We start from the raw sequence: 26529 nt of genomic DNA, 5'->3' as shown, positions 1-26529 counted from the left end.
CTCTGACATGTAGGTGCCAAGTCTTGAAATATGGCAACAGGAAGACAGCTATTTCTGTTTATGATCTTCATGGCTATGGCTTCATTCAAGAAGCAAGCTAACAGATCTATGTGTTGTGAGGTGTTGGATTGCCATTGCTGTGTGCCTGCTCTATAATCATGTGCAAAGCAGCATCAGAGCTAGCACGTTAAGAAGGTTACTGGATCCTGCTGATTGGATCCTTCTCAGGAAATCACAAAATGCAAGTCTCCCCACCCCTAATCCAGTACAGTATAGCATCTGTTACTGCTTTCCCCCCCGGAGGCTGCTTCACTTCTGTTACTAGTCTTGTGGGCCTCATCAACAATGTTAGTATCCTCTTTGACTGCCGATGTCCATTAAGTGATTCTGAAGAAGTTCAATTTGCACATTTAGTACACCTTATAGTCAGCCAAGCATTCTGCAGTTCAGTCACCAATGTCTGTGGATCTTCTTTAATATCAGGGTCAAGGGTGGCCTATGGGGGTTTTGGAGGGCTTTGTAAGCCATCTTCTGATATTCCATTTAACTCACATCACATCAGTTTTACAAACATCTGGATCAGAACCCCTTCTACAGGTACTTTACTTTCTGAGCCTCATAATCAAGTGCAGGACCTAAAGAACTGCTCACGTTCAGCATAAGGCTCTGCAGTTGAAACGAGAAATCCAGCAACTCCATATGTGTAGGAAGATGCTTAACTATCTACCATCCTTTGAATCCCAATTTATTATAGACTCATCTTTACAAAAAGGGAGGAAAAGAAACAGGGCACTCTGTGTGTATGTTGCACATCCAAAGCACTTTTTTTTACTGTAAACATGAATGGATGGGTGGGTCGCAGGACTAGTTCATAGAATCATAGAATAGTAGGGTTGGAAGGGGCCTGTAAGACCACTGAGTTATACAGCAGTGATCCCTCTTCATCTAGCAAATCTGTGGGCAAAGGAAAGATAGTCACCCAGTGAGGCAGGCAGCAGCAATGCACAGTTTATCCTCTTCCTGCTAGCCACCTGGTTGAGGAAAACCACAACTGCTCAGCCACTGATGGCAAAATTCAATAATCCATCATGTGGCCCTTCCAGTGGAGTGGGAGGATTCCTTACCCAACCTCAGTTGCACTTCACTTTAACAGGCTGAAGTTTTAGCAGATTGAAGTTTCACGAACAAAGTTACCAGATCACTTATTCTCTCCCCAAACTTGAAATATTTATTTCCCATTGATCAAGTTCTATTCTACAATGGGCCTGTGTAACAAAAATCTTCACTATTAAGACCCAGGAGCGCTTTGCTCTATACTTTACAAAGTACTGTAGTGGTTTTCAAACTTCACCTCCTCCACCCCAACCTGTGTAATGGTGAAGATTCAAGGGCGTGATCAGTTCACAGGATTACCGGCCAGGCTTGCTGGGCCTCAATGCTGCCTCATGTCAACTGATAATGCACCCTAGCACACATCCAACCCTTCATCGTAGCTGTAGATTGTCGGAAAATAGCAGCAGTGGTGGGAAAACAAGTCTCTTACAGAAACTGTTCTTTAAGAAAGTGCAAAAACCTGTACTTTCTGCAGAGTTTTCTGCTTTTCCACCCTGTGGTTTCAGATATGCCCAGAGCACCTTGAATATCCTTCCTTTTAGGAAGTGTGGACATTTAGCCAGAACACATCTAAATATGCATCCAAGTGTGGGTGCTATTCATGGTTTTCAATGGTAAGCATGTACCACACTCTTCAAACTCTAGCTAGCCTGCGCAAGACTTTGGGCATCCAGCTGCTTGTAGATTTGTATTCTGCCATGAAAAGAACTGACAGAATCAGACAGATATTGAGTTCCATATGTCCGCCTGCAACAGCAGAACTACAGTGTCAACTTCAGAAACCAAACCTACCAAATTACCATAATAGTCATGTTAGTCTGTTGCAGCAAAAGCAAGGAGTCTTGCAGGAAGTTAAAGACTACCGAATGTATTATGACAAAAGCTTTCATGGACACTGCCCGCTTCATCAGATGTGGTAATCTTTAAGGTGCCATAAGGCTCACTGTTGTTTCACATTATCTTGGAATCCTTACTTGTCTGCTCTCACTGAGGAACCCTAGACAAGCTTCCAAGAAATCCCAGGGTCCCAAAAGACAGTTTGAAATTCAGTGACAATCTTATCCAACTCACTCTTGATCAGTTCCTCGCCTGCACACCTATTTCAGTTTCATTCTTCTAGTGATTAGACACCTTGCCACTCCCAGCTTAATTTATTCATGGTCCATTTGTTCTCATGTCATCCTCACATTTAAAATAGCTTTTCTGCACTTAAGTGTTTAACTCTGCACTTTGCAGAACATGATCATGTTTCAATTCATCTGCCACACAAAGGAATATGAATTCTTAACATCCCCTTTTAGCATTTGGGGAGTAATAATAGCTCAGTGGTAGAACACAGGCTTTGCATGCATAAAAATCCAGATTCAATCCCAGTTATCTCCAGTAAAAAGGATCAAGTAGGAGATTTGGGTAAGATCTATCTCCGTCAAAGAGACCCTGACCACTCCCAGTCAGAGTAGACCAGGGGTCCCAAGGCAGAGCCTGTGGACACCATCACACACATTGGGACCTGCAATGGTGTCCATGAAGCTCGCTACTCCCTGCTCCCTTTAAAAATATATTTTTTAATTAAAACCTTAAAAACTGTTAGGGTGCCAGGTTCTCCTTCCTGTTCCTGCACCTGCTGCAAATCAGCTGTTGGCAGGCAGGTGGAGAAGGAAAGAGTTGCTATCTGGCCCTGCCCAGTCTTCTGCCCACACAGACCTTTCCTCTTTGTGCTCTCTCCCCACTGCCACTCCCTACCCCTCCTATTTCTCTCCAACCCCTTTCATCCCTATTTCTCTCTCTTCCCTATCCCTAGCCTTCTTTTTCTCCCTTTCTAGCTTGTAGCCGTGCTCTTTCTCTCCCCTCTATGCCTTTGCCTTGCCATTTCCGCCCTCCCTCCCAGCCTCTCCACACCCCCACACCTCTTTAGCTCACTTTTGACTAGCCAGGTCCCCACAGCACCCATTATGCAACTAGCGACATCCACTGTGGGAGCCATTTTGTGGTGGCACCCACAGCAGTTTCTCAAATTCCCAAATGTGCCCATGGATCCAGAAAGTTTGGGGAACCCTGGAGCAGACAATACTGGGCTAGATGGACAAAGAGTCTAAGCACGCATACGGTACCTTCCTGTGTTTGTTATTCCCTACTTGATGTGAAACACAGCTACATGGGCTAGGACAGCCTTCTCAGATGTTTTGGACTACAACTCCCATCAGACCAGCATGGCCAATGGTCAGGATTATGGGAGTTGTAACCCAAAATATCTGGAAGGACCCAACTGGGGGGAAGCTGAGGTAGGATAAACAGTGGGCATCCTCTTTGGAAAAGCAGCACTGTTCATCTTCCTTTGGCAACCCACCCCCACATCCATCATCCCAAAAATGCCCAGGCTCCATGACTCTTGTAAGAATCTGTCCTAAATCATACACCCTTCCATAGAGCCATCATGGGGTAAAAAAACACAGACTTCTTTTATCATGTAAGACTGCGTAGATGTAGTTTAGGAAACATCTAAATATTAAAGATAAAAAGACAGACCTGTAATGTCTGGGCAAAGGCCATCTTAGTCTATTTAGTTTTCTAGCCAACAGAATGTTGCAAGAAACCCATTTGTAGTTCCATCTCTGTAGCAACGCAGGCCTGGACCTGGTCATTACCCAGATGAAGACTGGGAATAGTTTTGACTTTGTTGGAGGAAATTCCAAAATCCAAGCACAACAAAAATAATTCACTTACCTCTCCCATAGCCCTTCCTTCCAGAGCAAGTGCTTGAAAATCATGATTTAATTCATCCATAGATCGAACCTATTAAACATTGGAATACACAAAAGAAGCAAGGGAAGTTTTATTAAGAGAAACTGCAGAACTAGAAGATAAACACAGAGCAGGCCAGTTGGAAACAACATATAAACAACTGCATTTGGCTTGTATAAAAGTAAACTTAAAGGACACAATTGGGGCTGTAAAATCAAAGATTATGAAAAATTAACGAATGCATAAAAACATTTGGCTTATAAATTAGGGAGAATATAACAAAGAGAAAAATTATGCCTTTAGCTAGCAATCTAGGAAGAGGTTTAGCAGATACAAAAGGAAATTAATTTGAAACTTTCTAACCTATATAGTCAAGTATATCAAAACATAACGTCCAACTTTAGGGCATAAACATCTCTTTTGAAGTAATTCACAAATCCCAATGAGAAACTGAATGTTCTGATTATACTTCAGAAGACAGCGGATCATATTAAGTTGTTGAAAAAGAATAAACAACGTGTTCTACATAATTATCTCTTTGCTAAAGTAGTAACTAATGAAACTTCTACATTTCAGCTAGAATTAAGGACACAACAGGGTTGTCCTCTTTCACGCCCGCTCTTTCATCTGTTCTTGAACTGCTAGCAATGTACACATGTTGGCTCTCTGCCACTGAAGTAGTGACTTTAGAGTAAATAAAAAAGAATACAAAGTCTACTTGTACAAAAACAAACATTTTTATAGTATTGACAAACCCATCCACATCAATTCCACAACTGCTGACAGCTGTAGATATCTCTGGAGAGAGTTCCCAGGCCTATGTATTAACCAGAATAAGCCATAACATAGATGTGTCCAAAAAACCAAATCACTCACACTTACCGCTCCAAATAGGCAACGAAATACCTCATTTTGGTGTCAAGATTTGCTCTAATTTTACTAATATTAATTCAACAGACATGGAGCTAAATATGGAACATATATCAAGACCTCAAAGAGAATGAAGAGACGGCATTTTCTCCTGCTAACTTTGCTTGGGAGAAAAAAGTGGTCAGAACGAATAATTGTCCAAGAGTGATTTATGTCATCTGACCGTAGCCCCTAAAAACACTCTCCCGTGATTTCTGTTGGAACAAACCACTTAACTATGCCATTTAAATGGGATGAAAGACTGGTCGTCCCATAAGACCCTGCAGAAGTCCTGGGTAACTGCAAGTTCCAGACCTAAGGTAATTTTTCCTTGAATTCCAAATGTACCCCATGTATGCCCTGGCCATGGGCTGCTAAGGTTTGGAGGTGCCGAGTGGGTGATGGGAGCTGTAGTCCAATCTATCTGGTTGGCAGTAGATTGGGGAAGGCTGAGCTAGGCATTAAAGCTATCCATTTATGAATGTGTTAATATTAACTTTTATTGGTATGGTCGTATGTTGCTTTGAATATGCTGGTGGGAAATGGGACTAGCAGTGCAATCCTGTGTACTCTTGAAAGCAAGTTCCGTTGACCTCAGTGGGACTTACTTCTGAGCAAACATACAGGATGCTGCTGTAAACTGTTTAACAGAAATCCTCTGGGTGTGGACAGGGAGAACCCTGGGTAGAGGAACCACCAAACCCAAAGCCCTGCTGGACTTGTGCTGACATGGGGGGAGGGGGCTGGAGAGGAAAGAAGTATACCAGTGGCAGGTCTGGCATACTGTATTGCCCCAGCCCTAGGCTTCGAACTCTTAATTTAGAGGTGCCAAGATAGTGATAAATCAGATCCAGGTTTACTTACAAGGAGTACTTTATTGAGTAACTTACAGCACACAGGCGTACCCAATGGTTGGATCTCTGAACCCAGAGCCATGGGGTACAATGGGTCTTATACCATACATGTTAGCAGTGAGACAGCATAACAGCAGCAAGCGCCATCTAGTGTTCATTCCCAGCATAGACTAGAAGTGTTTCGTTCTCAGCACAGCCACCTGCAGCTTTAAGACAAACAAACTTCGCTTCCCAGGCACATCTTGATATTGGCCTTTGACTCATCTCACATGCTCAGAGGCCCACTAGCAAGGAAACTGCACTTATAATGAACCTAAGCCAAGCATTATGGATTTCTAGGCCCCTCTGAAACTACAGGTGACTTGGTTACACTGCTGGAGCCATTACACCCCATAATGAGATGGCTTAAGCTCAGCAGCTATTATGGCTGGAGATTGAGGAAAACATATACTTTTCGATATTTTGCATATAACAACGCCATTTTTAAATCTTATGTGGGATTCTGCATTGAGTCAAAACACACACAAACACATATAATTTATTATTTACAACCCACCTTTCCACCAAAAATGGCGTTCAAGGCAGCCAGCAATAATAAAATCGAGATAAAAACAAAAAAATTGAAACAACATAAAAATAAATTAAACACCCAATAATAAAAGAAATAAACAGCACCCGACCCATTTAAACCCCCTTCAGCAACAGAGCAGCTTATATGCCAAAGGCCTACCTGGATAAAAATGTCTTTGCCTGCGGGGAGAGATACAATAGAGAGAGAGCCAACCTAGCCTCCCTCAGCAAAGGAGTTCCAGAGCCTGGGAACAGCCAGCCATAAGGCCCTCTCTTGCCCCCCCCCCCCCAAGATGTGCCTCTGATGGCAATGGGACCAAGAGGAGGGTAGCTATATGTAATATGAAAGAAGGTGACCAAGTCAAGAGCACTAGTTCCATCTGGTCTGGCGCTATTTACTGACTGAGCAGCTCCACAACAGAGGTCTTTCTCAGCCCCACTGCATTCCTGAGGTTTTTAAATTAGTGACACCAGAGATGGTGCTCGGGGCCTTCTGCATGCAAAGCATATATTCTACCTTTGAGCTCCCTAAAGCTATTTCTAAGTTATGTTTCTATGCAGACATCACTCATTCCATCGCAGGATACCCCCCCCCCCCAAACAGGTTCAAAGTAAACCCCAGCTTCAAAACCACTTTGCCAAGGGAGAGAAGTTGTCATTCCCCCCAGAGTCAACAAATAGCAGGATCCAGGAGGTTGGGGAGGGGGTTAGCTGGAACTGCAGCACAGCAGGAAAGGGGTCACCTGCTTTCCCATGGGCCACGGTCTCAAACCCAATTCCCCCACCCCAAGGCACTTAGTTCTATCTAAAAAAACAGACATGTGAAAATGCAACTGAAGTTTTCATGTATTCTCTGGTTTTGTCCTTTGTCAGAAACAGATGAATTCCAGGTAGCAGTGTTGGCAGGAGGGGGGAAAAAATTGAAGTAGTTATACCCCAACTCTTCCGTATCAATAAACACAAACAAAACAACGCCTGCCCTCATGCTTTCATTTTGTTGTTCAGTCATTAAGTCATGTCCGACTCTTCGTGACCCCATGGACCATAGCACACCAGGCCTTCCTGTCCTCCGCTCTCTCCCGGAGTGTGCTCAAGTTCATATTCATTGCATCGGTGATGATATCTAGCCATCTCATCCTCTGCCGTCCCCTTCTCCTTTTGCCTTCAGTCTTTCCCAGCATCAGGGTCTTTTCCAGGGAGTTTTCTCTTCGCATTAGGTGGTCAAAATATTTGAGCTTCAGTTTCAGTATCTGTCCTTCCAGTGAGCTGTCAGGGTTGATTTCCTTTAAGATTGACTGATTTGACCTCCTTGCAGTCCAGGGGACTCGTAAGAGTCTTCTCCAGCACCCCAGTTCGAAAGCATCAATTCTTCGGTGCGCAGCCTTCCTTATAGTCCAGCTCTCACAGCCATACATTACTACTGGGAAACATGCTTTCATTACTTTATGACATTTTCTTGGTCCTAATGAAACTACAGCACTACCCTTGCTTTGGGATTTATTATTTTGTTGTGTTCAATGTAGAACACATGTGTTCTCTGCTATTAGCACTAGATATTTGGGGCAACAGCAGGAGATAAAAAGGTCAAGATTTCAGTACACAAGGACAAAATTATGTTACCTTTGCAATAGCACAGGACTTCCTTGAGGCAATTTTAATGGCTGATTTATAACTCTTTCAAGGTATAAGTGAAAAAGGCAAATGAGAATTATGGACACTTCATATTCCTGAGGGAAGAAGCCTTCAAATCACTACACAATTTGGCCTTGACTGGACTTCTGAAAACCTCAGCTATAAATTTAAATGGAGTGTGTTATGCAAAATCTGCATCTAAAATTCTGAGAGATTATTTGAAAATATATCTTCTTACCAGCCAAGGTGGTTCAGAGGGTTAAGATAGCCAGCACATATTTTACAGCGTTCTTTCTTCTTTCTCTTTTCTATACAAAGTCACTATAGAACATTTTATATATTAGATTTATTGCATGGTATGTGCGTTTTTGTTTTTGAAGAATGTTATTCCAAGATCACTGATCTGCATTGATTTTTGTGACTGCTATTGTCCATCTTTATTGATTTAATGACTCAGACAGCTATTTAGTTAGAAACCTTATGCAAGACTTCGGTTATTTAAGATTACTTTGACAAGCATATTGCTAATAACAGTAAGACCACCAACAACAAAATATTTAAATAATCAGAAGCAGGAAACTGGCTAGGGAGGTAGTTGGCCTGTTGGATGACAAGGTGGTTAAAATGTGTGCTAAAGCTGTGACATAGCCATATCAATGGCACCTAGTCATGATGGCTAGAATAAATGAATACATGATGGCTGCTACCTCCAAGATCAGAGGCATCAAGGCTTAGAAAACCAGTTGCTGCGAAACAGTGGGGGAGGGCTACTGCTGTCATATTCTGCTTGTGGGCTTGCCATAGCATCTGGTTGGCCACTGTGGGAAACAGGATGTTGGAGTAGATAGGCCTTTGGTCTGATCCTGCAGGATTCCTTCTTATGTTATGATTTTGCAACTCAGATCAAAGAGGATTTTAAAAGATGGAATAGGGTGCAATTGCCTTAGTTTGCAAGGAACTCTATTAGTAGATAATCCTAATAAAGGGAAAGGCATACATCACTTTTTTGTAAGTATTACAAAGCTGGAACACGCACACATACACTCCAACCTGCCCAGATCCTAATCCTAATATCATCTGCACAGGCCTTCCTCTGGGTGCCCCTGCCAATGAGTTGAAGCAGATGGCTATGAAGGTAGGGACCTATTCAGCAGTGACACCCTGGTTGTGGAAAGCCCTCTCCAGGGAGGCTTGCCTGGTGCGTACCCTGGGCCAGTTCGCATGCCGCAGCCAGCTCATCAAGGGTTCTTTAACTGCTGATGAGCTGTGGCGCATGACGGGTGTGCGTGGTTGCCATTTTGAATATGCCACCCCCAATCCGTGGTTGCGGCATGTCATGTGAACCCAGCCATCGTGGGTTATTCAAGGTTTAAACAACCCTTGCATAACCATACTACTAATCAAGGGTTATGCAAGGGTTGTTGGTCCAGTTCACAAGACCTGCTGCAACCCCCAATCGCCCCAACTGGGGGTTGGATATTCAAAACGGCAGCCCCATGTGCCTGCCACACACAACAGCTCATTGTGGGTTAAATAACCCACAATGACCAGCCGTGTTGTGCAAACCAGGTCAGAGTGGCCTTTTCAGCACTAGGTGAAACCCTTTATTTTCCCAGGGTTTTTAGTCCTTATGTCTTATTTTTAAATGTGTTAGTGTGTTTATAGGTCTTTACGCTGGCTTTTACTTTGGTTTTTACCTTCATTTTATTCTGTTTTAAACGTTTAAAAAAATTATATTATGTTTTATGTTGTATTTTGTGGTTTTAATTTTTGAGAACTGCCCAGAGAGCTCTGGCTATTGCATGGTATAGAAATGTAGCAAAATAAATAAATGTTTTTTGAGCAGGAAGACATCCTAATGATAAAGCATCTAAACTCATCCAGAAGGGGGGCATGGACTGTTTTCGCAGTCTTTAATATTGTTCTGTGTTATGAATCCATTTAGTTTCGCTACATATTTCAGGATAAGTCAAATGCAGGATACAAAGTTAAAACAATAGTTCCACTCCACTTAGATACCCTTCTGTGGATGGACAAAAATAAGAGATGTTCAGGAGTAAATTAAGCTTTGGAAACTCTCCCTTAATTACAGTAAAAGAACAAAAACAAGAGACCATAAATGTAGCTTGGAAGATTGGCTGGAAGATTTTTTTCTAATGGGGAAAGCATGCTACTACTCAATTCAGGGATCTGAGTAGGGAGAGGAAACTCATAGCATGGAATGAATTCCTTCTGAAGTCCAGGGTCATGATTTCACCATGTTTTAAGTATGTCCAGGCAATACACTTACATGCCAGAAATAGGAATAAGAAGAGCAGTATCTACACAGGGATGTCAAACCTATTTCAGACAGAGGGCTGAATTAAATTTGGGAGAGGCTCTCAAGGGCGTGGGGATTCCGGTAGTGGGTGGGGCCAGAGGTAAAATGGGCAGGGCCAAAAACACTACCAAAGCACACAAATTAATATATTCCATGAGAAGAGAGGCATGACCCCCAGCAGTGGTGGGAATGTCAGCACAGGAGGAGAGAAGGGAGGGTGCTTAGTAAAGTTAGTGACTTGAGACCTGAGTATTCAAAGGGTTACCGAAATCCATATGAGCCTGCCTGAACATTAAGATCTTCAGCGAAGTGCTTTCTTCGGGTACCACCACTTTTGGAAGCCAGCTGGGTGGTGGTCACAGAGATGGCCTTCTTGGTGGCGACACAGAATCACAGAATAGTAGGGTTGGAAAGGGCCTCCCAAGATCATCGAGTCCAACCCCCTGCCCAGTGCAGGAATCCAAGTCAGAGCATCCCCAACAGATGGCTGTCCAGCCTCATCTTGAATGCCTCCAGTGTGGGAGAGCCCACATTCTGCTTATGAAATACTATCCCCAGAGAAAAGCAGAACAGAGGTCCCCACCACGGACCCTGTGGGCACCATTGTGCCCAGGGGGACCTCCAACAGCACGAACGAAGCTCTCTACTCCATGCCCCCTTCCAAAAAATTTTTTTAGTAAAACCCTTGAAAAACGCTAGGGCACCAGGATCTCCTTCATGTTCCTGTACCTGATACAGATCACCTGTTGGAGACAGGCAAAGAAAGAAAGAAAGGGTTGCTTTCTGGCTCTGCCCCATGTTCCACCCACAAAGACCTTTCCTCTTTGTGCTCGCTCCCTTCCCTGTCCCTAGCCTTCTTCTTTTACTCCCTTTCCAGCCTCTAGCCTTGCCCTTTCTCTCTCCTCTACCCCTTTGTCCTGCTATTTTCCCCTCCCTCCCAGTCTCTAACATCAGTATTTCTCTCCCCTGCACCTCTTTAGCTCACTTCCGACTAGCCAGGCCCCCACAGCAGCCATTATAACTCCAGCCACATCCACCATGGGAGCCATTTTGTGGTGGCGCCCACAGCAGTTTCTCGAATTCCTAAATGGGCCCACAAGTTCAAGAAGGTTGGGGACCACTGGCCTAGGGCCCTTGCTATGTTTTAGGTTCCATTTTAAGACCTGTTTTATTTGTTTGAACTTTTAATGGTCAGTTTTGTCTTATATATGGGGAACTTTTACACTACAGCCTGGTTCGCATGTATTGACAACCCATGGGTTGTTTAAACCATGGGGTGTCAGGACTGCAGACAAGGGAATGAGCAACAACAAACCATGGGTGATTGTTGGCTTAACTCTGGATTGTTTACCCCTAAATGACCCAGAGTTCTGGGTTCAGACATCACGATAACAACCCAGGAACGAGGCATTCCCAGGTTGATGATTGAAAGTGGACTCAATGAATGCACAAAGACAGCATGTTCACTCACTGCTGCTCGCCACTGACAATTCCTGGGTTAAATAACCCAAGAACTGTCATGATGTGCAAACTGGATCAGGTTGTTCATTTGCTGTTTTATTTGGTTTTTATTTTTGCCATTAGATGTTACTTTTATCTTTGTTACCAATATTTGATTTGATATTTTTATGCATTGTACTTTTAAATGTGATTTGACTTTTTTATATTGTGTGCAACTACTGCAATCATGTTTAAAATTTAAGAAGCAGGATATAAATCCTCAAAATAAAATACAGTTCAATTTCACCAACAGAGAAGACAATAAAGCATCTCCAATTATTTTGTCATCGTTCTGACAAGCCAATATACAAAGAAAGTAAATTCTATTTTACTGATGCAGCACTTATTCCTCAAACCACGACTCTTCCACTTCACTTTCTATCATCAACACTCAGTCTGTCAACTTGTTAAAAAAATAAACTGTTTTCAGCAGGCTTCAGAAATATTGTATATTTAAAAATGGACGCTCACTGCTTTACAGTAGGGGCTGGTGCCCCACAAGAGTGGGCTTGCAGAGCTCCACACACAGCTCTGATCCAAGCTCCTTGTTCTGAGATATTTAACCCACTCAATGAGCTCCTCACTGGCTCAGAAAGGGGTTGGGTTTGTTTTTTTGGTAAAAATAAACCATCCAGCAGGGGTAGCAGAAGTGGCTGCAGGGGAAAGCCAGGGGTAGGATGCGCCCAGTTCCCCCTCCCAATCACACAGTGAGCAGCAGTGGCGGCAGTGAAGGGACAGGAAGGCCTGAAGTGCATCAGGTCCTCTTTGCAGTGAAAAGGCCAAAGGCGGGGGTGGGAGAGAGCACCAGGGTTAGGACATGCTGGGTCCTCCTCCAGTGCTGGTTTGCTGAGGCCACACTCTTGGGAAGAAGCACTGTTGGGCTCATTGAGTTGACTGCTGGATTACCGCCCAGCTGCCCTGATTCCCTCCCAAATACCGCCTAAGCCCATCTAAGGAAAAGGTGGGTGGAGTGGAAAGGAGGGTAAGGAAATCTCTCTCCTCTAGACGGCAGAGCCAACAACAGGTGGGTGGGGGGACTCCCTCCTCCACAGTGGAAGTAACTTTGTAATCCGCTGAGAGAACTTAGTTATTGGGTGGATTAGAAATGTAATAAATAAAGTGCAGTTGTTTGGCCCTGCCTTCTCAAGCAAGGAGGAGTTTACCCTTTCCTGCTGGCTCTACTTCGCTGAGCAAAAAAGGGAAACTGAATGTGACTGAGAAAAACTTTACCTTTAAATTGGCCCTCAATCCCTTTACACACAAAAATGTGGGCACAGCCCTACTTCATCTCCTACACATGCACATCCCATACAAATAGGGCATAACCCCCCCCCCCATCACCACCACCAAACACACACAGAGGACAAGAACAAATGGTAACAGCAACTCTTCCCTTCCCTGCCTATAGAGGCTATAAAATAGTGTGTCCATTGTTCCGCTGCTTTTATCGAAGGAAGAGAGTTGGGAGAGATTACAAATACTCACTGCACTCTCCAGCTTCGACCGCTGTCAATGGATGATCAAGGAAGACACAATTCTCCTGCCCCTCTATGCACACTTTTTGTCTCCGGGAGTGTACGGAGGCTCACAGAGAGTATACATAACCACAAGGCTTTAGGGGGTGAAAGGGAGACTTTTTTTATTAGGCTGCCAATTTTTAAGTTTCCTGGTTGCTGAGCAGAAAAGTTGGCTCAACAACATTTTTTAAAAAGCTACTGGCAGCTGGAGGAAAGATGCCCCAAAGTAATTTTTTAAAGGTGTTCCCTTCTCCCACCACATTGGGGGGGGGGGGGGTATAGGCAGCAAGTAGAACACAGACATACTGCTAACTCAGCACATTAAAAAGATTCGCCAAGTGGTGCTTTAAGGACTTCCAAAGTTTTGTAACCCAGCAATGCAATTAACTGTAGTAACATGTCTGAAAAGAAAAATAAAGGAACCATTTCACAGCTGATTCACACACAGAAACAAGTGAACACAACAGACACACATTTTGATTTAAGATATATTTGGGTTCTCTCATTGTGCTGCCCTGTGCAAAAGCATGTCAGTTTGAGATGCAAGAGGCAACAGAATAAAAAAAAGATAATGTAAACAAATTTTTATCACATTCACGGCATGCAGCTATCATAGGGCCACTTAGCTCATTTGTTCAGTTCTGAAATATTTAACTTTTTACCTGATGTTCAGCATGAATGTTATCCCCAGTTGGCCACCGATGTTTGCTGTTATTATAGCTGCCTCCACCACTTCCGCCTCCCCCAAGCTGCTCACCATGCTGCCTCTGAAAGAAGTAATCCACCATCGCGTCGTCCTGGGAGCGGCCTGCAACCCCTATGGATCCAGGAACAGGGCTGGAGTGGGTCCCTGCTGCAAGGGCTTGATTTGCAGCTGGCTGTTGCTGAGCCTGGGACCCTGTTCCAGATGTCAAAACAACAGGCATGTTGGGATTAGCTGTATCTTGACTGTGCTGTTTCAGGTGGGGGCTGAAGGAGTCCTGCCAGAGCACTGCTTTTCGCTTCAAAACACACGCAACGCTCATTCCACCAATACCTAGGGAGACATAGGTTCAAAATGCTTAATTAAGCTGGTTTCCCCACATTCAAAAAATACATCATCATAAGCACAAGAACTGTATCTAGACTTCCTGAAACCAAATCTCACCAATATCATCAGATCAGGTTTACATTCTCATCAGATGTCCTTAAAAGTAAATCATAGCAACCATGCCTGGACACACACACACACACACCACACAAATGTTAACCTGCAATAAAGTCAAGACAAGTAAGATGACAGAACTTGCTTTCAGCCTGTTCACCCTAATTCATGCGGCTTGACTGCACCCACTCGGCTCCTCCTGCCAGAGGGATTGGCTAAGCAATCCATGGTTAAACCCTGGGGTCCCACTCTGGCTTGTTAGGGGAGAGACAAGCCAACATTCTGGGTTCAGATGTCATGCTAAACAACACGGGGTGGAGCGTCCCTTGGTTGTTCAGCTGCTCCAGAGAGGAGCAGGAGCCAAGCAGGACAAATCGAGCCATGTGAATACTGGCTCATTTACTGTAACCCTGAGTTACCGTGATATGTGAACCAGGCCAACATAAGGGAGACGTGTATTACTGAAGTATGCCTTAAAACATTTCCAAATATTCCAATATAACATGTAAATCACATTAAGTGTGCTTTATTGATTCTCATCCTCCTAATCACAAGTTTTAGTTCAACTATTTTTAGTTGTTGGGGAAAAAAACTGTTGAGATATTTATACAGCACATAAAGTTAACATACTTTTTGGGTTTTGTGTACTCAAGTCAAATAAACATGCTAAATCAGACCTCAACTGATTCAGAAGAGTGGAAAAGTTTCCAGAAAACCCACATCACTGGGTCCAGCTAAGTATAAAACAGCTTTATATGTTCATTTGAAGGTGGCCTGACATGATCTCCCCTGTCCAAATCCATTTGCACACAAAAACAGGTCTGGGAGAAGCCAGTAGCTCCTTGAAGTGGCCTGGGTAGAGTAAGATTTTGAAGGCAGAAGTATGCTGTTCCCACTTTTTAAAAAGATATAGCAGTGTTCACACAAAACACTAAACCATAATTTAACGCTAAGTTTTGGGGGAGGGTGTGAGGGATGGTTGAAAGGGCACAAAATTTTGCCTGCTAGGTACAATGGTGACTCAAGGCCATCACAACGGGAGTCACTCCACCACAGAAAAGTGAAGGCTAGGGGAAAAAGGAAAAATCAGAGCATGTTCCTTTCAAAGCATAGCCTCCTAATAACATGAAATCATCCTAGATCACTGTATCCTAAATCAGGTGGATAGGGAGACATGTTTCTCCCTCTCATATAATATTAGAACCTGGAGTCATCTCATGAAGCTGACTGGTGGGAGATTCAGGCCAGATAAAAGGAAGTCTTCACACAGCACACAGTTACTCTATGGAATTTGCCACTGCAAGATATAGTGATGGCCACCAATTTGGATGGTTGCAAGAAGGGGTTAGACAAATTCATGGAGGAGAAGGCTATCAATGGCTACTAGTCCTGATGGCTATATCTGTCTCCAATATCAGAGGCAGTATGCCTATGTACACCAGTTGCTTGGGAACATGGGTGGGACGATGCCATTGCACTCATTGCTTGTGGGCTTCCCACAGGCAGCAGGTTGGCCACTGTGTGAACAGAATGCTGGACTAGACGGATCCTTGGTATGATCCAACGTGGCTCTTCTTATGTCCTAAAGCTGTATCTCAGTTGGTTAGTGACTGTATGAATATTCAAACTGGAAAATCCATTAGTTCACTTACATTTGGATTTTTATGAAGTTGTTCCTTAAATAGCACAGTTATCCCCAGGCATGGGCTTCCTTCAGCACCATGGTGGGGGCACAATTTTAAAAGGGGTGGGGATCCAAGCTAGGGATCACCAGCTGGCCAACCAAGGATGCCGAGTACTACAGCTAACCTAGATCCTCTAGGGCCAAACCACGTTACATGTTTTATTTTATCTTAAAAACTATCAAAGAGGGTCAGAGGTTTATGGCAGCAACTGCAGGGGAATATGTGTAATCCTTCCCTCCATACTATTTTTCCCAATTTAAATCTCCCTCCCACCAGCTGTTAGCCCCACAGGGAAACCACACTGGTACCTTGTGTGTGTGTGTGGGGGGGGGAGATTTACATCAAGAAAATAGTGAAGGGGAAATTGTTGGGTTTTTAAAAAAATTAGATAATTTATCACCCACTTTTTAAAACAAGATTCTCAAAATGGAGTAAAGCTGATAAAGAGTAATATAAAGAAAAGGCAGATTAAAGGCACAACCAACCATTAAAAGCCTGCCTAAACAAACATTTTTAATGCCCACTTAAAAGGGGCAAGCTCCCAGATCTGCTGTAACAGTGCCTCAGCTGTGGAATAGCCTCTCCATAAATGTTTCATCCAATACCTGTTATGTTTTAGGTCCCAGGTCAAAATTATTGCCTGAGCTTTTAGTGAACTATCATGTTGTTTTTAGTGGTGCCTTGAATTTTTACTATGTTTTTTTTTTTAACAAAACAATGTTGTGTTTACTCTTTTTATTGTTTTATGTTGCATTCTGCTGTTTTATTGACTATATTTTAATGATGACTGGCTTATCTTTTGGAAACAATCTTGTACAATTCCTTTGACATTAAAAGGCAAGACTTAAGTATTTTAATTAAAGCTCCAACCCTTTCCTAGCACTTCTGGCAGAAGTCTTCAGAACATAAGTTACAGCACAAGTGGTCTTAAGGTGCTTGAAGTCTCTCAGATTTGCCAATCAAAGCCTAAATACAACTGACTTGAAGATGGGCTCTCTTGCTTTCAGTGGGAATGCACTAGTAATTAAGTATACCTGGAAATGCAGCTTTGGGGCCAGTTCACACGAGCACATAATCACTTGATCTCTCCATCAGATCGCTCAACGTTTGATGATTTGCAGAAAAAAATGTGTAAACTGATTCCACGGAGAAGCATTAGTCCAAATTTAATGGGAATTTAATGGGAATTTAATTCCCACTATCTGAATGAACCTTCAGCTCAACAGCTCCCATATCCTCCCTTTTCATAGCTGTAAGGAGTTCAGAAGCAACCACTTCCACTTTAAAAGAATGAAGAATTCCCCATTTAGTCTGAACTCAGGGAACCGTGGTTTGTTTTAACTCTAATTAGTGAACAGGAAGAATCTGAAACCATGATTTGATCCTCCCTTGTTCTCAACAGAGTTAAAACACCAACGGTGTGGATGCAACAGGGAACTACGGTCTGTTTCAAACTAGAGGTGACGCTTCCAATCTGGCACATGAGAGGATAGGGGAGGGGGAAGTGTGTTAGCCAAAGACTCTATCACATATAAGAAGTCATGGTTTTCTGCGACATCTGAACCAGGCCACTACGTTTGGGGTGATATAAAAACCTCAGATCTGTGATAGTGTGTTCATGCATGCAAACGTCATAAATATGTAAGAATGCATTAGGATTAGAAACCCATTTCCAAACATCTTTATCTCACTCAGTCATCCCAATATAACAAAATGCCTATTAAGTGTGCTCCGGATTGAAGCCTAAAACAACCTGTATTCTAGTAGTGAATTTAAATATTTCTGGTTTTGGTAGCCACCTGCTATAAGTACCTTCTTAAGAATAACTTAGAACCCTATCATATACATGCTTAGACAAAATTCTTACAACTCCCAGCACTCCCCAGCCAGCCGTGGCTGGCTGGGGAATTATTTGGAACTGTAGGATTTTTCTGTCTAAACATGCATAGGATTGCATCCTTAATAACAAAATTAGGACAAATGAGAGTCTATTTAATTAAAATTACTTCAAGTTTCTTCCAGTACTTAATTGTATGAAAGAACCCAAATAATGATAGAACATTCTAAGAACAAGTAGCATGAATTGGCTTTTCTTCTTTCTAAATGTGAAAACATTAACAAAAAATGAAGGAAAAGTAACATTGCACTCATTGTGTGGTTACACTTATTACCCATGCGATTTATTTACACTTATGAGGGGCAGGTAACAAGCACTATCATATCTGACAAACTCTGTAAGTAAGTAAGTAAGTAAATAAATAACATGTATATCCTGCCCTCCATCTTCAAAATCCAAATGGCTTTAAAAAAAAAAAACAAGAAAATATGATAAAGCCATAAGGCGATTAATTCTCTGCCATCCCAAATGTTCCCTGAAATCATCATACCTAACCTGCGATCTGAATCCCATTAGTGATGGAGCCAGGCAGGCCTCCCTTCAGGGCAGGTGGGGGAGGGGGGCCCTACAAAGTAAGCACCACCACTGAAAGGTTTCATTTCATGTACTCACCTCCACAGATGTGGAGAGGAAATTTTTTAAAATGGAAAACTTTCTGCAAAATGTTCCACTGTTGTATTTTTCTACAGAAAATGTCCCATTTTACAAGTATATTGTTCCACAGAAAATTAATTAACTAGCAACAACTTGAATGCATGTAATACAAGTCAAATTGGGCAATGAATACAATACTAGTCTAATCAAAGTGTTAATTAACTTTTTTCAGGTAACTTACTCCAAAGACAGACATATCACCACTCTTCAGGGATGCTAAAATTAGCATGTTAACACTTCTCAGGGCATTGGTATGTGGTTTTTCAGACCATATGTGTGTGTGTGTGTGTGTGTGTGTGACTAGTTAGTGCTCTCCTGTTTTGGCTGAATGCATGTTGCTTGTTTATTATGGTTTTAATTTGTATTATAAATTTTAAATGTTGTGAGCTGCCTTATCAACCTTTTAGATCAGTAAGTGAAAGACAAGTGTTTAATAAACAACATACATTCCTATACTTGGGATGGGAGGGAAGTAAAAATTGTTGTGAACCTATTTGCAAGACCACCTTAAGGCAATTTAAGAAGTTTCCAGATGGTTAAAAATCAAGCCCCTGACATTCTGTGGTAAATATTAATGCTGTCAATCCATCTGGCTGGGAATATAGCGGCCAGATCCTCATGGCCAAGGACGTCCCACTAGTAACTAGTTGAAATGATACAATTTTAAGCAAGCCCCATGGGATTGGTTGTGAGCATTCCCATTTTAGTTAGTGAAAACAGCATACCAGATTCTTCAGTGAGTGACTCCCTGTGCAGAATGCTTTAAGTACAAGCGGAGAGAAGAATCCAAACATCAGGGTTTAAACTTAACTTGCTATAAAAAAAAAAATGATAGCAAAGTCAAATGACTTGAACTTGACTGGAATATTCCAAGCCACCTCATCAAGCAATTACTAAAACTTTGATGCTAGCACCCAGGCATCTGAAATGTATTTCCAGCATTACAGAAGCAACATTATATGCGATACATCATGACCAGGTTTGAAGCAACAGTGTTTGAGGGAAGCACTTGTGTGTGATTCTGCAGCTTCCACCCCAAATTAAAGTGCAAGTTTATAGCACTTCAAGAATCAAGTTCCATGCAAGGTCTTACCATTGCTTCCAAAATTGTTAAGAAACTACACATATTCTGTCCCCCTGGAGAACTGATTGCCAGTGTGGTGTAGTGGTTATCATGTCAGCTTAAGACCAGCAACCCCCAGATTCATATCAGCTCCAACCCTCACTGGATGATCTTGGACCAAACAACCTCTCTTGGCCTAGCCTACCACACAGGGTTGTTGTGAAGGTAAGACAGAGGGTGGGGGAAATGAACTATGTTGGCTACTTTGAGCTCTTTGGAGAAAGGGCAGAATAAAAATGTGACTTTTAAAAAGCCACTTCCACCTTCGTACCTCAGCAAGGCTGAGGAACAGTACTACCGCTCAACCATCTACACTCAAGATGATCGCCTAGCATATTCAAGGAAATCTCAAAATGAGTCATCTTGACAAGACTGATTTTTCAAAGGGCAAAGGGGAACAGCATCATAGGAATTTTAAATTTAAAACAAACGTATTTTTACATCAATTCATGCGAACAGAGACTTTTACACTAGGGATCCCCAAGCTATTATTACGAAGCTCCCCATCAGGCCTTATCTGCTCTTGCACACTTGAGGGATGAAACCATCACCACAGTTGCAGTGCAGTCTGCTTGTTCAGCCAGAATCCTTCTGCTCCCTAACATTACCAGAGAATGTCCTATCCATGTACTTCCAATCAGGCTTCTGGTACTGCAGAGAGATCAAGACAGCTGCAGTGCCACAGAAACAGTAGTCTAGAAAGGCCTGAAGATCACCTAAGCCAACCCAAAGGAGGACACCATGCTAATTTACAGCCATATCAAACAAACATCCCACCCTCATGATTGATTCATGTTATAATGATGTCCCACAATTAGGAGACAGTAAAACACAAAGTGCTACTGTCCATTTGTCATCCAACCAAGAAGCTTTGAGGTGCCAGTAGCCTTGGGGTGCCACTTTAGAAACACTGATCTACAGATACTTTTTTGAACTCCACAGAATGTTCAAGTCACATGACCACCATCCCTACCTGATTTGCCTGACTTGATTTCTTAAGTTGTTTGTGCTTCTGATGCCAGTTTCCTACGAGAATTACTAATCCGCAACACACACAGAGCCTCTGAATGAACATTTTGAAAGATGCACCCTTCAATGTAAACTTATGTCCACATGTTGCCAAACATATTAACGTATTATGTACTTGGTATCCTTACTATGGATCAGCAAAAGAGGACACACATACAGAGGGTATAACTTTCACTCTCTTATATAATTTTGGGAGCAATTTTATCAATTTGATAAAATGGATATAATGAGGCATAACTACAACTAAATTGCCACTTAGAAATTGCCCTTAAATGGTTCAAATCATGAAGATTAAAAAAAAAAAAACTAGAGGGGCTCCATTTTAATTTTTAAACCATCAACCGGTTGCCTTTCCCATTGCTTTCAAAATCTGTGACCTACAATTACTAAGAAAACAATCCAACATCAAGTTAAACATGCTTCAGCCCATGAAAGAGCACTAAATTCTGTTTTTGGACTACGGCACAGAGCTGCACTTCTATGTACACTAATCAGGGAGTAAGTCCCACTGAATATAGTATACATGGACAGGATCAAGCTGCAAATTCACTTTTTTGTTTGTTGATAAAACACAATCAGCCAAGGTTAAAAAAAATAGCGTTTCAACTGACAACTGAACTTTCCAAATGTGTATTTTCGAAGGGTGAATTCATATGATAACAAAGGGCTACCCCCTCTTCTTCCGTAACTTTGTTTCGCTTCAGAACTGCTTCATCAAAACTAACCTGAAGCTAAAACAGCCGAGGGCCTAAGGAGGAGGAAGCCAGCCTCTCTTTGTTCTCTTACAAATCAAAACATAATTTTAAAAAGCTATATAAATCAGGCAAAGAAGGAAAACCGTCACTATCATTATTCTTCAAATCCTCTTCATTTGAAAACAAGCAGAATGCTTTTTCCTCCCTGCTCGCCTTGAAAAGCACAAGGGTCCCAAAACAAGCCCAACTATACTACAAAGAAACACACACGAGCTTCTGGGATATTAACTCACTGTGGACCAGGCAAGAGAATCCCCGCTTGTAATATACAACACGTAATCCACCCCCACTGAAAAGCTTCGCATCTATCGCCCCCACCCCATACACATATATTACAAGCTAGTACACGTAAAGTTTAAGGCACGTACTCCATTTCCTGTATGCACCGCTCATGGACATTGTAATTCGGCATCACCTACGAATGTTTAAAATCGTATTTATCTTCTCTTGTTTCATTACTTTTCTTCGCCTCCCCCCCCCTTCAAAAGCGCTCCTACCTTCACGTCCGCGAAGTTCAATCATACACCGTTAAATTAGGCAACCCACCCCCACCCCACCCCACCTCACCCCCAAATGAGCCATATTCATCGTCTTGGCTGCTTATAAATACTATTATAAGCCCAAGTTAGCTCCCTTCCCCGCCCCTCCCTGCTCCCCCAAAGAAAGGAGGGGAAGCAGAGAACAAAACCAAGCCAGAGGAGGGCAGAAGCTTTAGGGGGGAGGGAAGCCTCCTTTCGGAGGGGTTGTATACAGTTTAAGGGGGGGACCGGGCCCCCCAGAGTTGCTCCCCTCCTCCCTCCCTCCTGGAACAACAATAGAGGCCTTGCTTGGACTCGAAAACATGTACCAGGAACAAGCGCGAGGAAGAGCCTCGGCAAGAATGCCCGCCCAGGGCCGCCTTTCGGAGGGGCCTCGCCGCCTCTGCCTAACCCCTAGCCCCAATACGGCTTTACCATCGGGCCACCCGGGGTGCCGAGTCCCGTTTTAGCCCACTCCGGTCCGGATACTCACGGGCGGAACGGTAGGATGAAGATGGATCTCAAAGGCCCCCCCCTCCCCCCGGCCTCTAGGTCTGGCTGCCGCTCCCCCTGCCTTTCACTCCAACAACATGGCGGCCCACTGGGGACTTGGGGCGGCGCGCTGCATCATGGGAAGGGTAGGCTCCGCGAGTCTGGCCGTCGCCGGCTTGAAGCGTAAACCTCAGGCTCCAAGCAGAGCTCGCCCCGGGGTGGGGGGGCGAGCGGCGGCGGCGGCGCCCCGGCAAAGCCGGGGGGAAGCGGGGTTACCGAGGGCGTTGTTTTGCAGCCTGGTACCCTCTCAATCGCTGAGCCTTTCGGAGTGTGGAAGAGATTGTTAGATAAACGCAGGCAGGCTTTGTGTTACGTACATACGTGGGTATGTGTGTAATACAAACATACACGTGTGTGTATATATATATATATATATATACATACACATACGTGAATAAACACATACACGCAGATATATATATGCACATACACACACGTGAATAAACACATACACGCAGATCTATATATGCACATACACGTATATATATATATACACACATACATACACACACGTATATAAACACATACACGCAGATATATATATGCACATACACACACGTATATAAACACATACACGCAGATATATATATGCACATACACACACGTATATAAACACATACACGCAGATATATACATACACATATACATACACGTGTATATATATATATATGCACATACATACACACACGTATATAAACACATACACGCAGATATATATATGCACATACACACACGTATATATATATACACACATACACACACGTATATAAACACATACACGCAGATATATACACACACATATACATACACGTATATAAATGCATACACACGCATATATATATACACACACGCATGTATATAAGCACATACACACATCTATATACACACACACACACACACAGATGCACTCGCACACACGTTATATGAGCGGACTATAATATGCACACAATACGTTGCCAAGAGGCAAGCCCCCTTGCGCCATGGACATTAACAACGGAACACTCGCTACATAGAGAGTGCCAACTTTTCTCCCCTGACCAGATTTCTGTGCGCTTAATGGCTGCCTGACAGGCAGAAGTTAGACAGGTGATGCTTTTTACTCCCCACATTCAGTGATGGGGAGAAAAAGATTTGTCAGAAGAAGGTGGAAAACCATCGCCACACACACACCCAAAGGCACAGGAGCAACTCCAGAAAAAGAACTGGCGACTCGGCCCTAACCCAAGGTACAGGAGCCCTGCCCGAAAAAGTTGGAAACATTTCTTTTCGGAAGCAAAACAAAGAAAAGCACAGGAACAACTTACCAAAAGATAAAATAAAAAAATAAAATAGGTAACTCTGCCCCAAGGCTCAGGAGCAATGCCAGGAAAAAAAAAAAAAAAAAAGAGGGGGGGATGTCAATACGAACAGCCTCCCAAGACGCAGGAGCCTCCCCCCCCCCCCGAAGAAAGAGTTGGCAACGCTACCTGACAGAGCCTTAAGGCACAAGTGGGCAGAATTGTTACTATTATCTGGAATCTTGAGAACATTATAGCCGGACTGGGTTTCTTCCCACAACAAAACGCACACGTGTAGACCTCGTTCCCCATAGAAAACAGTGCCCATTCACACCGCAAATATATCTCAGTCACCCACAGCGCAAGTTAAGTCCACGTTCATCACAAACAAAAAGAACAACAAACACTCAACTGGACTTTGTCTCCTTCAGAAAGAAGGCACCTAGTCTATGGGCTGACAAGCTACTTCCTCCCATCTCGCATCTGCACCATTCACACGTGCCATAAATCGAGCTTCTCCAGTTGCGTGTGCACACTACTCGCGACGCCACAAACGCACACAACGCTGCTGCCACCTTGATCAAATAACTAGTCTGACCTGTCCTCTTTTTTTTCCCCCCCTCCCACCTTCCGCTGGGGTGTTTTGACAGGTAATGATCAAGGCGCGTTTTGCAAACGCCGAATTCACGTCTGCAAACGGATTAACAGCCAGCCTCCTAAGTCCCTCCTGCTGGGACAAGCGCCAACCCTGCAAACCAGTGAGCTTCCCCACCCTCTCGCCGTCAGTCACCTAATCTGCCCGCGTAAAGGACGCCATCCTGCACACACTCTTCTTTGGCAGGAGTCAGCCTCCTTGAACGCGGGGGCGCTTCCAATTCGCATCGGCCTGAAAGAGAGAGAAAACACGCGGTTCTCTTCTCAGCGTAGCGTGAATGCGAGCCAGTGAGCCAGTGTGGTGTAGCAGCTAGCGTGTTGGGCCGGGAGATCCGGGCTCTAGTCCCCACTCAGCCATGGAAGCTTCCTGGGTGACTTTGGGCCAGTCACTCACTCTCCGCCCGGCCGACCTCGCAGGGCTGTTGTGAGGATAAAATGGAGAGGAGAAGGATTGTGTACGCCGCCTTGGGCTCCTTAAGGAGGAAACACGGCGGGATAGAAATGTAACGCATAAATAAACCCACTCACTCTAAGAGGACCCCCTAGGCAGCCTTGATTTCCCGGCTCCTGGAACAATCTGGCTAAATAAAAATCTTGACATATTACAGGGATCCGGGCCAGTGCATGGAAACAAGCACGCGTTGTTGGATTATAACACACCAAAGCACGTGTGTTCCTGCCACCCCGAAGATCACGTGAGAAAGGCAGCCTTCTTTCCTGGTCAAAACAGCCTCCACCTATCTGAGTCCCCAGTTTGTGCAAAGAGCCCCCCCGCCCCGGAAATGTGTTCACGCAAGCCCCAGTGATCACCCTTGCAGACTACGGCTCCCGCCGTGCGCTGCCTTTCCCAGGTATGACGAACGCAACCGTTCCACTGCCTTTGTGCATTCTGGGACTTGTAGTCCCTGTGGCGATAGATCGCGGTTAAAGGCACAGTTTGATTTGAAATCCGAACTTCAGTAAAGGCGGGGCGACGCAAAACAGCAAAGCCGATAGCAGCTCAGTTGGATTTCTGTCTACTCAAAAGTAAGCCCCATTGAGTCCACTGGAGTTTACTCCCAGGTAAGTGGAAACAGATGCAGCCACAAGCGATTAATAATAGGGCTTCTGGTCTGATTTCTTCTGTCCCTTTGACTATTTAATTATTCGAAGTATTTTTAGCGCAGCCTTCCTCCGACGATATCAGGGCGGTATACAAGAGGCGCCAAAACAGAAATAAGATATATCACAATGAAATGAAATCATAAAACAACACCGCAATAAAAACAATGGCATTTTCGCAATTTCAATTTTTTGGTTATTCTTCAAAGTTTTAAATAGTTTATAAATAGATAAATGACATAACGTATTTTCGTTCTGAAACAAAAGACCAAGAAACTAAAATATTGATCAATAGGATTTGGGAAACAATGAAATCATTTATATTGACAAGTCAAATGAAGAAATAATAGTGTGTGGCTTTGTGGAGCTGTTTTTTTATCCTTTTTTTAATTGTTAAAGGGAATACCTCCTGCTACCATCTGTCACTGCTGAGGACATCGGAGAGCAAGGAAGCAGCAGCCCCTTCTACTGTTGACCTGCTGAACTTTGCAGCTCAGAATATAATGCCTGAATTTGCTTTTTCCCCTCCTCCCTTCCAATTCCCTTTCCTTCTGTGTTGTGTCTTTTAGATTGTAAGCCTGCAAGCAGGGACTGTCTTATTTTAGAGCTGTGCACAAATGACCTCTTGAAATGCTCCATCCTATTCATGGGCAGAGAAACTGCAGGGACAATTTCACCAAATTTCTCCAGTGGAAGGACAAATTCTCTGTCCATTTCTCACAGGTAGGGCTCACCACTGGCAGGGGCTGTAGCACAGATGCTGCTGCTTCTTTCGCTAAAGGTTTGTTTTATTTTTGCACTGCCATTGCAAGTGGCAACAGCAGCCACTTGCAATGACCAATGGCAGCCTGACCCCTATTTTGCATTGTCCACAAGACCCCATACTGAGCATCATTCTGGGGCATTGTGGTAGGGAGGGAAGGCGAAACTCTCCCCAAAATGGGGAAGAAATTTGGGGAAATGTTGCAAACTGGCATTTTATT

General features: G+C 43.5%; 1 protein-coding gene across 23 annotated transcripts in view; it reads right to left on the bottom strand.

Annotated features, from left to right (window-relative positions):
- PUM1 (pumilio RNA binding family member 1) overlaps window positions 1-22546 on the bottom strand; it is a 73899-nt gene extending 51353 nt beyond the window's left edge. For 16 of the 23 annotated variants that reach the window (XM_084815577.1, XM_084815580.1, XM_084815584.1 and 13 more), the window contains exons 1-3: window positions 22456-22546; window positions 13820-14193; window positions 3838-3906 (exon numbers count right to left, since the gene is read on the bottom strand). In XM_084815577.1, coding sequence (XP_084671703.1) covers window positions 3838-3906; window positions 13820-14182 — 432 coding nt within the window. In that variant the 5' untranslated portion in view covers window positions 14183-14193; window positions 22456-22546. Of the gene's footprint in view, window positions 1-3837; window positions 3907-13819; window positions 14194-19262; window positions 19352-22455 lie in introns of all 23 variants that reach the window. The other 7 variants (XM_084815578.1, XM_084815595.1, XM_084815590.1 and 4 more) reach the window with 2 other exon arrangements.
- Window positions 22547-26529: the final 3983 nt, after the last annotated feature.

The sequence above is a fragment of the Heloderma suspectum genome, chromosome 10, assembly GCF_057233095.1.
Source record: "Heloderma suspectum isolate Gila_16-S chromosome 10, 16-S_ref, whole genome shotgun sequence".
Classification (NCBI taxonomy): domain Eukaryota; kingdom Metazoa; phylum Chordata; class Lepidosauria; order Squamata; family Helodermatidae; genus Heloderma; species Heloderma suspectum.
Note: the sequence above shows the minus strand (reverse complement) of the source record. Positions and strands in the feature narration are given on the sequence as shown.